Source organism: Microtus oregoni, unplaced genomic scaffold (genome assembly GCF_018167655.1).
Source record: "Microtus oregoni isolate MIOR12 unplaced genomic scaffold, Mior012 000004F_ref0000308, whole genome shotgun sequence".
Taxonomy (NCBI): Eukaryota; Metazoa; Chordata; class Mammalia; order Rodentia; family Cricetidae; genus Microtus; species Microtus oregoni.
The window spans coordinates 56,150,025-56,170,041 of NW_024543063.1; the positions used below are offsets into that span (position 1 = coordinate 56,150,025).

Sequence of the window (20,017 nt, forward strand, 5' to 3'; positions counted from 1 at the left end):
GATACAAACGACATTAGAATTAGGGTCAGACAGTCATGAGGTAGAGGCCGTTGCACAGTGACACAATGCTTCCACTTGCTGGGGAGTTAGGCTGGGTCCCTGCTTGACTCAGTGTTAGTTCCAATGACGACACCAATGTCAACTTGGTTTCAGCAGTGGCACCTTCCATCCTCCATTTGTTCAGTGACGAGACTGGTCACCTCCGTCTCTTTTGAGTTTTTTTTTCTGGGGTGTAAATTGTGCTTTCTGGAGTTGAGGGTGGAATCCTGGAACTCTGTGTTACACTGCTGTGGTGGGCATCCCAGAGGGCAGGTCCCAGGGCCATGGACCCATCCCTACTATCTGGGCTTTCATGGGAATCTGAATTTTGATTACTAGAACCCATGTAAAAGTCTGGAATGGTGGTACACATCTGTAACCCCAGCTTTGGGGTAATGGAAGCAAGCAGATCCCTGAAGTTCACTGACCAGCCAGTCCAACCCAAATTGATGAATGTCGGGTTTAGGAGAGTCCCTATCCTCCAAAAATAATGACAGGAAACTACTGAGAAAAGACACTAAATCTTGACCTCTTCCCTCCACAAGCACCCATATGCATCTCTATGTGCATATACCCACACTAACATGTACATGCTTCACACATACACTAGATAGATAGATAGATAGATAGATAGATAGATAGATAGATAGATAATAGATTGATAGAGAGGGATGGATAGATAGATGGATAGATGGGTAGATGGATAGAGAGAGGGATGGAAGAGAGAGAGAGAGAGCAGGTAGATAAATAGATAATAGGTAGGTAGATAGATGATAGATAGATAGAAGGTAGGTAGATAGATGATAGAAGATAGATAGATAGATAGATAGATAGATAGATAGATAGATAGAATCCAGATGGTAGTGGCCCACTTATAATCCTAGTCCTGAAGAGGCTAGGAGGATCCCTGGGGTTCGCTGGCCAATAAGCCTATCCAAATTGGTGTGCTCCAGATTCAGAGAAAATGTAAGGTGAGGAGCAACACCTGATGTCAACCTCTAGTGTTCATACACACATGCCCACACACATGTACACATACACACACACAAACACAGATACATACACATGCATACACACATACATACACACACACAAACATACACACATACATACACAAATAAATATACACACACATACATACACAAGCACACACACAAACATACACACAGATTTTGGATTTTTGAAGAATTTAGGGTTACAGATTTTAGATTAATGGATGTTCAGCATTTTATTTACATTTTGGTCCAAACGATTTTATCCATGTTTCCCTGAGAGTATTAGGAGAGTTCAATTAACTTTAAGAGCTCCTATGCCCATCCAGCCAGATGGGCTGAATGAAAGAGGCCCTCGTCAAGAGACTAATAGAAAATTTCTGTTCCTGTACCTTATGTGGCTGTGCTGTGTGGCTCCATATTCTGCCCCTCCTGCAGGGCACTCTCTGGATGGAGGACACCCAGGCACCCTCTAAGGGTGATTAGGGCAACAAGAATCAGAAGGGGGCCAGGCAATGGTGGCGCATGCCTTTAATCCCAGCACTCGGGAGGCAGAGGCAGGCGGATCTCTGTGAGTTCGAGACCAGCCTGGTCTACAGAGCTAGTTCCAGGACAGGCTCCAAAGCCACAGAGAAACCCTGTCTCGAAAAAAAAAAAAGAATCAGAAGGGGATGTCCCTAAAGAACGTGTTTGTGGGGGGAGGGATGGAGAGATGGCTTAGAGGTTAAGAACATTGACTGCTCTTCCAGAGGTCCTGAGTTCAATTCCCAGCAACCCACATGGTGGTTTACAACCATCTGTAATGAGATCTGGCACCCTCTTCTGGCCTGCAGGCATACATGGAGGCTGAACACTGTGTACATAATAAATAAATAAACCTTTAAAAAAGAACGTGTTTGTAAAGGACCCAGGGCAGCAGTTGGTCCCTATTTCACATGCTTATCTACCTGTCTGGAGTCCCAGGGGCTCCCTTAGGTGACAGCCCAACATTACTAGTGGGCTCCTTATATCAAATTGAGTACTTACAACCCTGTTTTCTTACCCTGTTCCTACTCTCAACTGATGAAAAGTCCCCATAACCTTCAAGTTTTCTGAGTGAGGGTGGGGTCAAGTCCATATACACCTTGAGGACTTTTTCCTGATTATAAGCATGAACATTATCCTAAGCCCAAAAGGCATTGGCTGTATTTCCTTCTAGTCCATTTTTATATATCTCTTACCTACCTGCAATCTCACCTACTAAACATAGGTGTGTATTTGGGCATCTTGCTTTGAAGTGAAGCCAAGCAAAATAGGAGAGCATAGGTTGTATCATTTATTTTTACTGTGGGAGAAAGTCCTGGAAGGGTACACACCAAACTGTGAGATTATAGAAGGCATCGGAGAACAGCTTTTGCTTTTTACCTTACTGACTCCTAAATTCTTTGAAAAATGTCCATTCCCGTTAAAGAAAACATTACTTGTTTTTTTTGCATGAGCATTTTAAAGAACAACTTATTCGTGTCATTTGTTGAGGATGGAGAAGCAGACTTTACTTAGTGAACTTTATTCAGTGTGATAGGCATATAAACTGTCATATACTAGACCATGCTAGCTAATGAAGGCTGCAGCTCAATTCAAACAAGGACAAGCGGAGATTTGAAACCAATGTGTCAGGGGCAAGTAGGTTTGGAAGGACGCATCAAGAATAAGGAGTTTCTAGCCAAACAGACACAAAGGAGATAAGGTGTCAAGAACAGAAAGACACCACGCTGGGAACCTCTGCGAGCCTGACTGGGCAGGACTTTTGTTCTTCGACAATTTCTTACACAAATAAGTGTTTGTGTCTTTGTCACCCGCCACCCTCTTACCGGCTTTCTTCTCCTTCCCTCCTTTTTTCCCCCCTTTCCCGACAGTTCCTCCTCTTATTTTCATGCCTGTCTTTGCTTGCTTTGATGTTTGTGACCTACTACTGAGTTTAGCTCCAGTTGTTTGTATGAGTACGGGTGTGGGTTTATTTACTGACTGCAGGCAGCTCACCAGAGTTACACCACTGGAGAAAATGACTCCTCCTGCCCAAGGCGCCATCAGCTCGGTAGGAATTTTAGTTCAGCGAGGACAGGGGAGGAGAGCTCCTCACCAGGCTGCTCAGAAATGGATTCGAGGGCCGGGCGGTGGTGGCGCACGCCTTTAATCCCAGCACTCGGGAGGCAGAGGCAGGCGGATCTCTGTGAGTTCGAGACCAGCCTGGTCTACAAGAGCTAGTTCCAGGACAGGCTCCAAAACCACAGAGAAACCCTGTCTCGAAAAACCAAAAAAAAAAAAAAAAAAAAAAGAAATGGATTCGAGCTTTGATCAGAGAGTTTTCTTCTACTGCTTTGACAAATGACCGCAAACATCATAACACGGCTTAATTTGAAATGGTCTCCTTAGTAACCAAGGTACTCACATTTGTACATTTGTACTTTGGAGGCTGTAGGGGAGAATTTGTTTCCTTGGTTTTTCCAGCTTCAAGCGGCCATACGCCAGCAGGGTGCGTATCTTCTAAGCCAGAATCCCATCATTCTGATCATGGCTTCTCCATCAACACATCTACTCTCTGTCGGCCCCCTCCCTCCTTCACTTCTTTTTTTGTTTTTCAAGACAGAGTTTCTCTGTAGCTTTGGAGCCTGTCCTGGAACTAGCTCTTGTAGACCAGGCTGGTCTCAGTCTCACAGAGATCCACCTGCCTCTGCCTCCCAAGTGCTGGGGTTAAAGGTGTGCGCCACCACTTCCAGGCTCCCTCCTTCATTTCTAAGGAGTCTTGTGATCACCCTGAGCCCACCTGGAGGACCCAGGACAGTCTCTCAGTCCAAGTCTGTAATACGTCCTTCCCATGTAAGGTGACATATTTACAGAAGGCAGAAAGCAGGAAACGGCTATGATCGCTTTCCATTTAAATTTCATTTTAAAATTATTAGGCCCGTGCCCCACTCCTGGCTTATTTTATTATTACATGTGTATGATGTATGTGTGGGTGGGTACGTACATGCCACCACATGAGTGCCGAGGTCAGAGGACAGCTTTGTGAAGCTGGTTCTCTCCTTCCACCTTTACTTGCGTTCTGGGGGCTGGACTCAGGTCGTCGTAAGGCTAGTGTGGCAATCACGTTACTGAGCCACCTCGCTGTCCCTTGTCATTCCTTTTACCCGTGATTGATGGTGCAACTTTTTGTATCAATAAAAAAGTTCTTTTAGTATCAAACTCTGACCACAGAGAGTTCCTTGTGAGCACCATTTTAACACTGCCTCATGCTTCACTATAGAAAAATACCGTAATTCTTTTCACTGATCCCTTAGCTTGGCGCATATACGTTATTTCTAGTTAATCACAATGATTTTTATGATAAATTTCTTTGGGGGAGGGATGACTGAATCTGAAAGGAGTTAGGAAAATAACATTGTGAGTTTAAATACTGACGGCCTCAAATTATCCTTGACACTGGGATCTTGGTTTCCTCATCTGCAGAAAAACCCCAACCCGTGGGTTTTATTTTTTAATTAAATAAAAATTATTTTTTATGTGTAATATCGATGTGGTGCATGTGCACATGTATGTACCGCGTACTGCTTTATCATTCTCTACCTTATTATCTTGAGACAGGGCCGGTCTCTCACTAAACCTGGAGCTGAACTAACAGCCGGAAAGCCCCAGGAATCCTCCTGTTCACATTCCTACAGCACTAGGGCTGCAGGCTCCTCCGGGTATGTAGAGACTGGGGATTTGAACTCAGGTTTTGAAAGTTGCACGGCAGGCACTTTGACCCACTGATTACCTCTTTAGGTTAGAAAGCAAAGTATTGGGTTTCGTCATGGCATCTCCATGTGTCACTCTGGTTGGCTCTCATGTTATCCCATCCCCCACTACCTTCCCACAGGCTCCCTCCACCTGATCCTCTTTCTTCCTTCAGTCTTCCTTTGTGCGTTCCCAGCACAAGGTCTGTTGCTCCCCCCCCCCCCCCCCCCCCCAGGCCCTTAAGGTCCTCTCTCGGGCTGCAGAGGTTCTCAGTGAGAACTGTGCTTACCAAGTCTGGTGTCCGGAGTCTGAACCCTGAACACACACAGTAAAAGAAAACTGGCTTCTGAAAAGATGCCTTCTGGCCTCCAGCACAAATACCATGGCACATGCCCCAGCCCACCCAGATACACACAATAAATTTTTTTTTTTTAAAAAAGCCTTTCCTTCCCCTCTCACTATCCCCTATCTGGTTCTATGATGTACAAACACACGTATTTAAACTCACAAGCAGATTTTAGTTTCTTCACGTGAAAGAAAAGGTATGGCATTGTCTACTTCTCTAAACCATAACATTTTTTGTTTCTTTTGTATTTTAATTAGGGTCTTGGTTGGCCTGAAACTCATAAAGATCCACCTGCCTCTGCTCCCTTAGCGGTGGAATTAAAGGTGTGCATGACCACCACACCTGGCTAAGATATAGGGGTTTTCTTTTTTCTTTAGCAGCTTCATTGAGATGTAATTCATATGTCATCTAGTGTACTCATTTAAAGCAGAAACTCGGTGCTTTTAGCTTTCTGGATTTCTTTTTTGTTTTGTTTTGTTTTTTGAGACAGGGTTTCTCTGCGGTTTTGGAGCCTGTCCTGGAACTAGCTCTGTAGACCAGGCTGGTCTCGAACTCACAGAGATCCGCCTACCTCTGCCTCCCGAGTGCTGGGATTAAAGGCGTGCGCCACCATCACCCGGCCTTTCTGGATTTCTTTTGGGAAAGCTCAACTATGTAGAATGCAGAAGCTAGTTTAAACTCTTAGTTTAGTCAGAATCTTCATGGGTTTTGTTTGTTTGTTTTCAATTTTTGGTCTTTCGAGACAGGGTTTCTCTGTAGCTTTGGAGCCTGTCCTAGAACTCATTCTCTAGACCAGGCTGGCCTCAAACTCACAGAGATTCGCCTGCCTCTGCCTCCCGAGTGCTGAGATTAAAGGTGTGCACCACCATCAATGCCCAGCCAATCTTCACATCTTTTAGGCTGGGTTTCTGTTTTGTCTAGTCTTGTTTTTGAGATGAGGTCTTCTCTATTATGTGGGCTGGTCTTGAGCTACTTGGTTCAAGGGTCTTGCCTCAGCCTCAAGACTCTAGAGAATCACAGGTACACTCCCATCCAATTTGTACGGTAGCTTTTTAAGAGGAAACGATGCAAGGGAAAAGACTACAGACCTCTCAAATGTCTTGAAAATAGACCTTATCAAGACAACTGAATGGGGGTCTAGGTTTGACCCCCACCACCAGGAAGAAATAGACAGAAAATGCTCTAAGATCTTCAAAATGTGTTTGGTTTTGTTTGGGGAAGCATTTAGTATTTGGATAGAAATGGGGTCTAGAGGAGGAGTTGGTAGGAACCTGCTGGATGAGTTGATTCAAGGTATTGTCTTGCGTTGCCTCTTATAAGACTCTGATTGCTGTCACATGTAAAGTGGCACCCGCAGTAAACAAGAAAAGTCAATACTGGACTCTCCCTGCCCTTCCACCTACTTGTACAAAAGTATCTGCTTGGTCCTTCACAAACCCAAGTCAGATTTCTTTAGCTTAGGCTGCCAGGGTACCATCTCAGGTCAACTCTTGCCAAGCTAGTCATAAAAAGGGGGAGGGGGACCCAAGTAGGTCTTTGCCAATTCTGTGGGGCACCCATCCTATCTTGCAACAAGCCATAAAGACACCTTCCATTGGACTGTGGGAGGGCCGACTGCAGGTTTCAGGGTTGAGCCAATGAACTATCAGCCAAATCTAGAGTGTATTGCGCCAGAGCCGTCTGTGGGAGCAGCCACAGGTGTGGGATCAGGTTCTGAGACAAGGGTGTGGGCTAGGTGGTGAAGGATGAGAGGCAGGAACAGGGAGTGTGGGTGGGGTCAGAGGTGGGCAAGCGTGGAGGAGGCGAAGAATGGGGCCCTGGCTGGGTTTGGACATAGTCCTCAGATCAATGGCAGTAGTTTGAAATCCTCTCCAGGCCATCACCTCCTTTGAGAGTCTGATGCAAGCCGAGGAAAGAAAGCACACAGGCTCAAAGCAGCTACAATTTCTGCAGAATATTGAGGGCTTTCTAAAACTAAGAAAGCCCATCCAAGGGTTAGGATTATAACTTGCTGATGTGGACAAGTTCATAAGGAATTGGGAGTGGGGGGATGAACAAATAAAACAACCTTAGAGCAACACTGAGAATGTACTAAATCAGACTGGTGGGCCTGCCAGATCTGAAACCAAAGGTCAAAGACCATTTATTCTCTAAGTGCTTTATTTTCTTTCAGATTTTGTTTCTGAAAGTGTTTGGATTTGTGCAAAGTTCCAAATGTGTGGGCTTTCTGAGTGTTTGTTTTTGTTGGGGTTTTTATTTATTTATTTGTTTGTTTGTTTGCTTTTTTGAGACAGAATTTTTCTGTAGCTTTGATACCTGCCCTGGAACTAATAGACCAGGCTGGTCTTGAACTCACAGAGATCCGCCTGCCTCTGCCTCCCAAGTACTGGGATTAAAGGTGTGCACCACCACTGCCCAGCTGCATTTGTTGTTTTGTGATGAAGTCTTACTATGAAACCTAGGTGGGCCTCAAACTCTCGATTCTCCTACTTTCCCACCTCCAGAGGGCGACAATTACAAAGTCAGATGGTGGTGGCACTTGGGAGGCAGAGGCAGCCTTAACTACAGAGTGAGTCCCAGGTCAGTCAGAGCTACACAGAGAACTGAAAGATGGACATGTGCTGCTCTCAGCGAAGAAAAAGTGATAGTGTTTTGTAACAGCATGATGATGACACACACTTTTAATCCTGGCACTCAGGAGGCAGAGGCAGGCAGATCTCCAAGTTTGAGATTAGCCTGGTTTACAGAGTAAGTTCCAGGGCAGTCAGGGCTTCACAGAGAAACCTGTCTCAAAAAAACAAAACAAAACAAAAACACAAAAACAAAGCAAAACAAAAAAATAGTATGGGAATGTAGTGTTTTAATAACTATCTGCACAACTCTGTGAAGGAGATGCTGGGTGTATGCTCCAAAATCTGAAGCACAGAGATGTTGAATCATTGACTCAAATCCACATCCATTGTGAGCCACAGAGCTCAGCAGGACTTGAACCTGGGTATTTAGGTATATGAAGAGGGAGCATAGACTCATCTAGAAAACTGTGGGGGGAAAAAAGTTTAAACTCAGAGCAGCCTGAGCATATTCCTGTCGATAAAGACGACCAGGGACCCCAGAAGACCCAAGAGAAGAGTGTTGGAGGCTTGGATGCCCACCTAGCCATGCCCAATCCCTCGCCTCTAGCCCCCTTCACTTCCCAGCTCTTCCTCCTCCCGAACAAAAACCGGATATTTACAGTCTGAAAGTATCTCCCACTAATTACCAGTTCAATGACAGGAAGAAAAGAATAACTTTACAGGGAAACCACCTGGCCGACTCTAGTTTAACCGAGTGCCCAAGAGATGACTCAGTGGGCTCTCAGGGAGGAATTTGGGGGAAAACTGGGAAGGAAGGGAAGGTCTAGAACTAGACAGGTTCTGCACAGAAAGAATGGGAAGTTTTGGAGCTGATGGGGGTCTGTGGATGGCAGGAGAAGTGAGGGAGGGGGACAGTTCGAGGTAAGGGTTCTTATAAGCAAGTCACTGAGAAGTGGGGACAGCTGGTGTCAGAAAGGTCAGACCAGGGCCAATGCGGGAGGTCGTGGTGGCTTGACTGTGCGGCTGTGCTGAAAGGGGCTCCAGTCGAGGACGAAGACTCCTAGGCGGTGGACCAGCGGATGACCACACTGCTTGGCGAGTGGCGCTGTCGCTGCGGGGGCGGGAGTCGGTGACGGTCCCCCAGCGCTGCAGGGGGCGCTGTGGGCCGGGGCGGGCCGGGGCTGGGCGGCGGCCGCTCCTGGCGAGAGCGGCCCCTTTTCCGGGTTTCCTCCGCCTCCTCCTCCTCCCTCTTCGCCGCCGTCGCCGCCGCTACCCCTCTCCCGGCCGGTGGCTGCCGCTGCCGCTGCAGCTGCCGCCGCCTCTAGGGGCCGCGAGCCGAGCGGAGGCCGCCGCGGAGCACGAGCCCCGCCGTCCCGCCGGCCGCCGCAGGCCCCGGGCCGGCTCGGCCGGCGCCCCCCGTGCCCCCCGGCCCGAGCGTCCGTCCTCCCGCCCCCGCGGGCCCGGCCTGGCGCGGACGCCCGCCGCCGCCGCGCTCCTCCTTCTGCTCGGGCGGCCGGCGGCCCGCAGCCTCCCGTGCCTGCCGCCCCACGCCCCGTGCCGCGCCGCCGCCCTCGGCGCCCCGCGGCGCCCCCCGGTCCCGCCCGCCATGCCCGGCCCGGCCGCGGGCAGTCGGGCCCGGGTCTACGCCGAGGTGAACAGCCTGAGGAGCCGCGAGTACTGGGACTACGAAGCCCACGTCCCGAGCTGGGGGTAAAGCCGTCGTCGGCCGCCCCCTCGCGCGAACCGCACCCGACCGGCCGCTCGGCCTCGGGGCTGGCAGGGAGGCCCGGCTCCGGCCGCACGTGTCCCCGGCCTCCCCTGCCCGCCCGGCCCCCGGCTCAGCAGCCGGTGGGGAGAAACGTGGGGTCAGGAGTGGGGGAGGTCCTTGCCCCTCACACTTTGGGGTTCCTGTGGGATGGGAAGTTCATGGCTGTCCTCTTGAGCTGTTAAGATCTGGGTGGGAGGAACATTTTTTAAAGATGTGCAGATTCTCTAAAACAAGCAGTAGCTTCCTGGAGGGTGCGAAATGGGAGGCAGGTGCTGTGGAACCGCGGGCAGGGGAACACCCCAGTACCCCCAGGGGTAGATGATTTGCTCGGTCACTTAACGTGAACCTTAAGGCCCAGTCGCTGCTCTTTCTCCCCAGGTTAGAACTAGTCAGTTGGGTTAGCTCTGCAGAGTGAAAGGAACCAAGCTTCTGGGTGACTTTCACTTAGGGAATGGGTAGATGCCTTATGTAGGGACACCTCCAAATGCTTGATGAATGGAAGTAACTGGACAGATGTATAGTGCACATAGGCTTGCCTAATCCCAAATCCTGGCATTTATGTGTGTCTCTTGCCTTTCACAGTAATCAAGATGATTACCAACTGGTTCGAAAACTTGGTCGGGGCAAATATAGTGAAGTATTTGAGGCCATTAACATCACCAACAATGAGAGGGTGGTTGTAAAAATTCTCAAGGTGAGTGTCCTATGAATGGCATATAACATTTCCCCCCACAGGGCAAGAGGACTAGAATGAGTAATTCAAACTCTCGTGTGTCTCCTGGAGGATGACCCTGCAGCACCGCTACCAGTTTCCGCTAAACTTTTGAGGAAATGTGCCGGCTTGTCTAAACTCTTGAGTTTGCTAGGCCAGGGACATTTAAAGTGTAAACTGTGGGCTTCTCAAACAACTCATGAGAGAGGCTGTATTTGATACAGAATTAATAGCTATTCATAAAAAGAAGAAAAAAAGATTTTGTGTGGCAATTCTGCTGGTCCAGGGCTTCTTCATCATTGAACTTGTCATTCTCTGCTCTGAATTACTCCAGAAAGAAAGTTGTCCGAAGACTGGAGTCCTCTCCAAGATAAGTGTAAAGCCGAGAGTGCAGAGGATCCCCCAGTGGATACTCCTCTTTCATTCCACAATAAAATTTCAGGTGGGCTGGATAGAGCAAGCCAGGCAGTCAAGAGAGAGATTTGGGACAAAAGAGTACATTCTAGCCACTGAAATAATAACTGGGCCAAAGCTGTCTGGATGGCAGGACTAGCCCTCTCGGGTGATAAAGATAGGGCTGTTATCATTCAAATGAAGACATGATCTTAATGAGCGTGAGGAGTCAGACAAGTTTCTGCACAGGTGATTGAAGATGAAATGATGTTTTATAGGTTATACGGGAAGGTATCCTTAGGACCTGGTCGGTTCTTTATGTTGTCAGATCATTACTGCACGAGCATGTCACCTTAGGATCTGGGTGGTTCTTCATGTTAGATCACGTTTGTGTGTCACCAGTGAGAGGCTGAGAACACTGGAGAGCAGTGTGCTTCACGTGAGCCTGGTTTTCACGGTGGCCTAAGGAGGTTCTGTGGGACAAAAATGTGGGTTTGAAAAGCTTCTGCCTTGCTATGGTCCCCATCTAATTGTAGTTGATCTTAGCACTCTGGACACCACCTTTCAGCAAACAGCTGCTGTCTTGCTCCTGATCAGCCTAGCCTAGTGAGTGGTAAAGCAGCAGTTTTGCTGTAAAGATAGGTGATGGTGTCTCTGCTGCTGAAACACTGGCTGAGAATCAAGTGGCAGTGTTGAAGGTCGGGAGCGTGGCCCCACTAAATGTGATTGGTACACAGAAGGGCTGTAGTTATGGAGGGGGCCGTTAAGCAGAGAAGTGTTTCCTTCGAGGAACTTGCTGGAAACCATACAGTTCATTACATACATAAAAATAAATGTTTTTAATAGAAGTTACTTCATACTCTTTTGGTTTTTTGAGACAGCGTTTCTCTGTAGCTTTGGAGCCTATTCTGGCACCAGCTCTATAGACCAGGCTGGCCTTGAACTCTTAAGAGATCTGCCTGCCTCTACCTCCCACGCGCTGGGATTAAAGGCTGGCCAGACATTTTAATTTTAAGGACTAAGCAAAACAAATTGTAGTTAGGAATATCTAAATATACACACATTTAGTTGATTGACTTCCCAAATCTAAAACAATTTCAGGGAAATGTCTAAATGTGCAAAAGCATTTTTAGAGTAAGTGCAGTTTCGTGTGGTGTGTTTTAAAGGGAGCAGCGCTCAGGTATGTGTCTGAGTTCCAGTGTGTTTGTTAGGGAAGCGTTGTAGTATTGCCCTTCAGTTGTTCTTATGCAGAGTTTCAGAGATTAGTTGCTTGAGAGTTTTTCCTCTGCACTAAAGAGGTTTCACGTATTGTATGGAAACTGCTTCGAGTTATTTTTTTACAAATGGTAGACCTAGTCACAAAGAAATGTACCTGACATCACTGTTGAGATGACCCTTCACCAGAGTTCTTTCCTATTTCTTCATGCCTCTGACTGTTCATTTCAACATTGGATTATAGGATCTTAGCATTGAACAGTAAATTCCAGGGTTCGAGCATGAGATTTTGATGCCTTAGTTCATGAGGTGTTTGTTTTTTCTCAAAGGGCAGCCTGAACCACCTTTTACTTCTTTGTCAAAGTCCTATGGCGTTTTTATGTAGGTTTTATTTTATTTGAAGGGTGGAGTATAAAACTACTAATATTGTAGTTTTGTTGTTATAATGGATTTAAAGTATTTTTCAAAAAGAACAAGATCTTTACAAGATCTTTATCTCCAAATTCTGCATACTAACTCAAATAAGGCATGACTAATACCTACTATTGTGATATTTGGGTACAGTGCAGCTGCTCAATTTGGGGTAGTCTAGGAAAGGCTTCCTTTTTTCACGCCTGCTGTATTTAATCTGCAGGCAGGAACTTATGTGCACGTGGTGACTGAGACACAAGGTGTATGCGCTCAGTGACATTATTTCAGTCTTTGTTATTTAGTTACAACGGTTGGATGCAGAGTGATCATGGAGGACTTTTATTTCATTTAATTGTTAGATCTCTAAATATTTTATTGATCAAGGTATATTGAGGCAGTTCAGGGGCTTTAACTATTGAAAAGCTGCTAGTGAAAGTTTTATAAGGTAATACTCTTAGCAAAGATTTTTTTTTTTAATTAATTGTAGGAAAGTGAACTTATGCAAGTCTAATGAATAGAGAAGTCATGTCTTCCCCCCACCCTACCCCTGAAACAAGGTGGTGTTGTATAGCCTGAAACTAGCTCCGTAGACCAGTTTGCCCTCGAACTCAGAGATCCATATGCTTCTGCATCCCGAGTGCTGGGATTATGCCACTACCACCCCTTGAGAAATAATGTCTTCTATTTTTCTTTTTTTTTCTCGGGGTGGGAGTGTCAGAAATTGTATTAAGGAGAAAGGGGGGAAATAATTTTTAAAAAGTTTATGCAAAAAAGCAGAAAGCTGCTTCAGTGTCACAAGTTCCATCTTGATCATAAGCAGTCAAGTCTTCAGTTCTTCTATGGCACTTAGAAAGGTGTACACAGAAGTGGAATAACATTGGTGTTCGCTGCCCGTGTGTATGGATCGCAGTGCTTCCTGGGGTCCTTGAGAGCTGTCAGTTAAACTACTGTTTCCTGAGTAGATGTCAAGAGCAATACAATTTTTAAAAACATCCAGAGCACTTTGAACCAGTGCTGCAGTGGGTTAGAAATCCTCATATAAGGCTTCCTGGTCACAGCATTATCTTGTATTATAAACATCTTGGCTTCCCATTACCCTCTTCCGTCAAAATTAATTCTGGATTAAGGCAATGGTGGTATTAAAATTTGTCTTAAACATGTTTAACATGTCTGTAGGGTTGTTTTGAAAATGTTATATTGTTGGGACTGAGGTGGTTGCTCAGTTGTAGAGCACAAACCTAGCAAGCTAGAGGTCCTGGACTCAGTTCTCGCCACCCCTCCCCATTACTCCCCACTCCTCCCCCACAACAAAGCAAAATACAACTCTGTAGACCAGGATGGCCTTAAACTCACAGAGATCTGCCTGCCTCTGCCTCCCTGAGTGTTGGGATTAAAGGCGTGCACCATCACTGTCTGGTAAAATTTTGTGTTCTTCAAAGGTGGCTTTAAAGGGGCTTGAGAGATGGCTCGGAGGTGAAGAGCACTGACTGGTCTTCCAGAGGACCTGGAAGCATGGCAGCTCACGGCTGTCTGTAACTCTTGTTCCAGGGGAACTGATGCCCTCACACAGACACACCTGCAGGCAAAATACCAATGTACATAAAATAAAAAGTGAATTGGAAAAAAAAGTAGCTTTATAGGAAGATTAGCCTTAGTTACAACTCTTTATTAGTGATTTAGTGGTCAACTGATGACCTTTGTTATATCCAAATAGTGGGGTCTTCATGTGATAAAATACTTTCTCCTTTGAGGTGGGTCTCATCCTTCAGTTAAGTGTATATACCAGTCTTCCTAAAGCAGCTTTTTAGTAATGGTTTCTTCCTTTTTTTTTTTTTTTTTTTTTGTGACTTCTAGTTTTATCAAACGTCTCATGGTATAAAGAGTAGTTTTTAAAAACTATATTAGAGTATTAGTAACATTAAAAATAAAGTATTAGAAATTATGTGTAAACTGGCCACAGTTGTTTGTAATATTGACATTATAGGGACATAGGTGGAGAGTGTGATTAATGTGTGTTAAGCAGAATGAATCACAGAATGTACTTGCTTAGAACCTATTAGAAGCAGCAACCAGAGAAGGAATGACTTTCTTAGGGTCACCCAGTCAGTGCAGACACTGTAAATAGGAATCTGCATGTTACTGAGGAAGTTGAGACATGTATGGAAGAGAAGAAAGGCAGTCGCTGGAAGTAAAAGGGAATTATTTCTGATGTTTGAGGTAACTCTTCTGAAGAGAAAGGCTTAGAAGTCGGACTAGATGCAGACCCAGAGTTAAGTAGGTTCTGTGTTGGTGCCCACAGGCCGTGCTTACATGGACAGCCTTGCTGCTTGCTTTGCTTTCTTGCTTTGAAGCTTTAGCAGTGTTTTTGTCAGTGCTTTTGTTGTGTGTGTTTTTTTTTTTAAATCACATTTATTTATGTGTGGGGAGGCATACATGGGTCATATGTGAAACTCAAAGATGATTTGTGGGTGTTGATTCTCTCCTTCCACAATGTCTCCAGGATTGAACTCAGGTCTCTGGGTTTGACAGCTGATACTTCTCGCTACCCGCCTTACAAAGTACTTTAGACCAGTGCTTCACAACCTTCCTAATGCTGTAAACCTTTAAGTTCCTCATGTCGTAGTGGCCCCTTTAATACAGTTCTTCCCATTGTAGTGACCCCTTTAATACAGTTCTTTCCGTTGTAGTGACCCCTTTAATATAGTTCTTCCCATTGTAGTGACCCCTTTAATATAGTTCTTCCCGTTGTAGTTACCTCTTTAATACAGTTCTTCCCATTGTAGTGACCCCCCTTGTAGTGACCCCTTTAATATAGTTCTTCCCATTGTAGTGACCTCTTTAATACAGTTCTTCCCATTGTAGTGACCTCTTTAATATAGTTCTTCCCGTTGTAGTTACCTCTTTAATACAGTTCTTCCCATTGTAGTGACCCCCCTTTAATACAGTTCTTCCCGTTGTAGTGACCCCTTTAATACACTTCTTCCTGTTGTAGGCCCCCTTTGATATAGTTCCTTATGCTGTGGTGACCCCCAACCATAAAATTGTTTTGTTGCCACTTCATAACTAATTTTGCTACTGTTAAGAATTGCAGTGTAAGGTCGGGCGGTGGTGGCGCACACCTTTAATCCCAGCACTCGGGAGGCAGAGGCAGGTGGATCTCTGGGAGTTCGAGGCCAGCCTGGTCTACAAGAGCTAGTTCCGGGATGGGCACCAAAGCTACAGAGAAACCCTGTCTCAAAAAACCAAAAAAAAAAAAAAAAAAGAATTGCAGTGTAAATGAATTGTAAATGTCTGGTATGCAACCCCAAAATGGTCATGACTCACAAGTTGAGAAACACTGTTTTAGACCTTTTTGACCCATACAGTTCCTTTAAGTCTCAGAGCAATTACTTCCCAGATTTAGGGGTGCGTAGTTTAATTCCTTTCATACATTAGCGGTAATCTGAGTATGCCCTGTATGGGAAAAGTCTGCAGTGATCGAGTGCCCCTCCTTCTGTATGGCTCAAGGCTCCATGTGGCATTTACCTAATTTCTGGATCTCACTTCATAATCTAAGTGGTAGACTTAGCTTTGTGAAAAATAGGGCAGAAGAGTTCTAGACTGCTCACTTACAACCTTTGACTCTGTTAAAGCAGAATTCCATGAAGCAAAGATAGAAGGGTGTGTAGGTGATAGTATTGTCATAGTTCATAGTGCCCAGGAAGTAGACTGCCTGACTTTAGATGTCAGGTCCAATACTTAGTTCTATGATTTTGGATGGTTTTGATAAACTACAAGAAGAGAATTAATTCATCTCAGAAGATTAAATGTACCTAATAAGCTTGGTGCTGAAGAGCGATATGAAATAGTAATAGCAGTGTTACAGTTGGACTAATTGAACAATTTTAGACACAGAGTCAATAATCAAAGGGGTTGTAACATTAACTTGGTGAGATGAAAAGGTTCTGCTCTGTGTTTTGCCTTCCCCCTTTTCTGTATAACGCTTATAGCACTTATCGTAACCATTGTTAAGCATGCTGTTCATGGCATTAATGCGTTTATAATGCTGTTAGGGCCATTACAACCATCTATCTGTGTAGCTCTTTTCATCTTGTAAAACTAAAACTATACCTTTAAATGATGGGTCCCCAGTCCTCTGTCTTCTCAGCTCCTAGCAACCACTGTTCGTTGTTTGGACTACTCGGGTGTCTCATAAGTGAAATCATAAAGCTCTGTCTCGTGACCGGCTTATTTGACTTACCAGGCTGCCTACAAATGCATTTATACATATAATACAGTTTACTTTTCACTAGGCATGTTGTTTCATGCCTGGAATCCCAGCAGTTGGGAAGCTGAGGTAGGGGGATTACCTTAAATTCAAGGCAAACCTAGGCTTCAGTATAAAACCCTGCTTCAAAGAAAACTAAAAATAGAAAAAAAAATTTCCTTGTTTTTAGAAGGTAGACTTTGTCTATCCATTCCTCCATGGCTGACACTAAGCTACTTCCATGTGTTCACTGTTGTGACCAGAGCTACTTTGGGTTTTTTTTTGTTGTTGTTTTGTTTTGTTTTTTGAGACAGGGTTTCTCTGTAGTTTTGGAGCCTATCATGGAACTAGCTCTTGTAGACCAGGCTGTTGTCGAACTCACAGAGATCCATCTGCCTCTGCCTCCCAAGTGCTGGGATTAAAGGCATGCACCACCACACCACTGGTTACTTTGAACATGGGTGTGCAAATGCCTTTTTGAGCCTATGTCTTGCTGCTTTTGGGTGTATACTCAGAAGTGCAATTGGTGTTTTATCTAAGTTGCCCAGGCTGATGTTGAACCAGTGATTTTTCTGCCTCAGATTCCTGGATGCTAGAATTATATGTCCATTGCCACCATGTCTGACTAGTTTTCTTCTTTTGAGGAACTTTCCACAGTAGCTGGTTCATTTTATGATGCCAGCAACAGTATGTGAGAGTTCTTTGTCTACATCCTGATCTCCACGTTTTCTGTTTTGTTTTTCCTTTTTTGAGACAAGGTCTCACTAACTAGCCCAGGCTGCCCTTGAGCTTGTCATATCCCATCCAACAGCCTCCCAAGTGCCAAGATTACAGGTATGTACCTCATATTGGCTTTTTCTCTTTCTCTTTTGTTTTGTTTTTTAATGATACCTCGTCATTGGGATGTTATACTGTGCCTGTAAACCTTATGTTTTCTTCTTTAGTTCTGAAACTAATTCCCCTTGAGTTAGTGGGCTTGGAATGACAATACTTGAAAGACTAAAGGCAGAGTTGTGAATAACATTGTTTAGCTAATTTTTTTTTTATTTCGGTCAAATGCAATGGTCTGCAAAAATGTCTGAAATTAAGGAAATAAATGTCAGCCTAGCTAAGCCTTTTCCTCTCCTTTATCATTTTTCATTCCTGGCACCCATTGTTGATTGTAATTTTTCATTGCAAGTGATGGATTAATGTCTTAGTTTGGCTGTCATTAGTTTGATAATGGGATAATGAAAGTTGGTGCTATATTACTGTCTTAATATGTCAATCTAGTTGAACTTAGAAATTTAAAAGGGGCTTTGCCTGTGATACTTGCTGAAATGGACTGAGGTCTTGATTCTCACACCCTTGGTAAGCAAAAGTTGATGAGCTGAATTGCAATTAATAAATACTATATTGCAGATACTGTCATTGTCCTCAGCACTGGTTCTAAAGGAGTGAAGATCTGGGGTGAATAGGAAGGTGATAGGTTTTGTCAATTTTTCCTTTTCTGCAGTGTGTCACAAACTTCTATTTTATTATAGACTTTTTTAGATTTGGGTTAGTAGACAAGACATCTTTTACTCTAGGGCCACTTTGAACAAGGGTCTTCCATATGGCCAGCACTGCCCTTCACATGGGAAAACCTTCTGAACTGATATTTTAAATGTTAAACAAGTTTTTGTAGTTAAAACTTTTTAGTGTTATTCTTTCCTGTAAATCTTTCCTCAGCATATGTGGTAGTATATACCTGTGGTCCCAGTGCTCCAGGGTTGCGACAGGAGAGTGGCAAGGGTAACTTTTTTGCTACTTTATCTACTTTGAGTAAGAAAATATTCAATTTGGAAAACAGCTAAACCAATGCCATTTGAATCTTTGAAACAGATCCTATCAGAATTGGATGACTGAGTGTAAGCCTTAGTAGCATGCTCAAGGCAGTCTCTGCATGCTGTGTAGCTGGTGGCCAGTGGGAACATACTCTGTACAAGAGTCGGACCATCTGTTTTTCTAGAAAACTTGCAAGCTTTGAAAGGTGTCAGTGGTTGTCCCTGGAAAATGTTCTTTTCTTCATTTGTAGAATTAGAAAGTCTCCTTTGCTCTCCAAGCTCTTTAATAGTTAGCTTCTGGAATCTTCTTCCTCAGGCTCAGAGTAGTACAGAGACCGATGGAACTGCTTGCTGCCTGTGCTTAGTGCTTTGGAGGGGTGTGTCCCGGATTGTGGGTCACTTTCTTTTTTGAGTCTTGTTGGTGTCTGGCAGCATCTGAGGACTCCAGCTGCCATGGGCTCCACTGGACTATTTCAGCATTGCGCAGCTGTTCCCAGTCTGTAAGTTCCCTTTAGACATGATGAAGAGCAGCTAAGTGTTTCTGAGTTCCAAGAGCTGCACTCTGTTGTTTCTGGGGAGCTGAGGAGCAGTGAGGTTGGAGAAAGTGGCAGTGGCATAAGAATAGCATGTTTACTGGCCGTCCCTGTGAGTGGGTGCTGTCAGGAGCAGAGGAGCTCTTGATTGTACAGGACTCTGGTTGCAGGTTTTTAAACAGGAGTGTTATTACCTGAGTTTGGATATATAGAAGATAGTCTTTTAACATTATTTCAGAATTACAAAAGAGTTTTAAGAGTTAATCATATAGCCTTAATTGCAGCATTGGGGAGCAGAGGCAGGTAGGGCTCTGTGGCTTAGAAGTGTGCCTGGTGTACATAGTGAATTCCAGGACAGCCAGGACTACAAAGAGAGACCCTGTCTCCAAATTTGTATATATTAAAACAAAACAAAAACTCCAAACTACTTTCACCCGATTCCTCAAATGCTGATGTTGGCTTTATACTTCACTTTTAATGCTGAACTGGTTGCTCCATACCTCTCATGATGTTGGCATTTTTTAAGACCTGGAAGCTACTTGTCATATGTGTCTTCCCTGGCTGTTTTTAATTGGCTTGTATGATGCTTGATTTCCCCGAAACATTGAGGTTTGATTACAGAGACCAAGGAAGTAAGTAAGGTTCCTAGAGGAGTTGGGGAAGAGGCCCCCCCAACCATCTCTGACTGCGTATCCTGGCAGAGGGAGAAGTGTGGTGGCAGCTGGCTTGCAAGCACACAGTCACATACTCTCCTTCCAGCCTTTCTCCGCCTGCTGTGTATGTGGTGTGCTTGTATCCTGGTGGACACCAGAGTACAATATTGGTGTCCTATTGCTCTCCGCCTTACTTTGTTAAGACAGGCTCTCTTTGAACCTAGAACCCACTGTTTATTCTGCTGGACTAACCACCTAACAAGCTACAGTCAAACCTGACTTTTACATAGGTATTGGGGATCTAAACCTAGGTCCTCATGCTTGTACAGCTCTTGTCCGCTGAGCCATTTCTCTAGCCAGTCCATCTCCCGTGCTCTTGTTCAGGGTTGTGTTTCCGTAAACAAGGGGTTATTGTCTCTGAGCTTTAAAACTTTACATATATATACTACGTGTTGGATTCTCACATACACCATGTGATGGTCAGAGGACAGATAGTGAGAGTGGGTCTTGCCGACCTTGTGGGTTCCAGGGATTGAATTCAGGTCATCAGGCTTGACAGCAAGCACTCTTACTCACTG

General features: G+C 44.9%; 1 protein-coding gene across 3 annotated transcripts in view; it reads left to right on the forward strand.

Moving 5' to 3' along the window:
• Positions 1 to 8,931: 8,931 nt before the first annotated feature.
• Csnk2a2 (casein kinase 2 alpha 2) overlaps positions 8,932 to 20,017 on the forward strand; it is a 40,344-nt gene continuing 29,258 nt past the window's right edge. For 2 of the 3 annotated variants that reach the window (XM_041649839.1, XM_041649840.1), the window contains exons 1-2: positions 8,933 to 9,413; positions 10,054 to 10,165. In XM_041649839.1, the coding sequence (XP_041505773.1) occupies positions 9,310 to 9,413; positions 10,054 to 10,165 (216 nt within the window). In that variant the 5' untranslated portion in view covers positions 8,933 to 9,309. Of the gene's footprint in view, positions 9,414 to 10,053; positions 10,166 to 20,017 lie in introns of all 3 variants that reach the window. The other variant, XM_041649841.1, reaches the window with a different exon arrangement.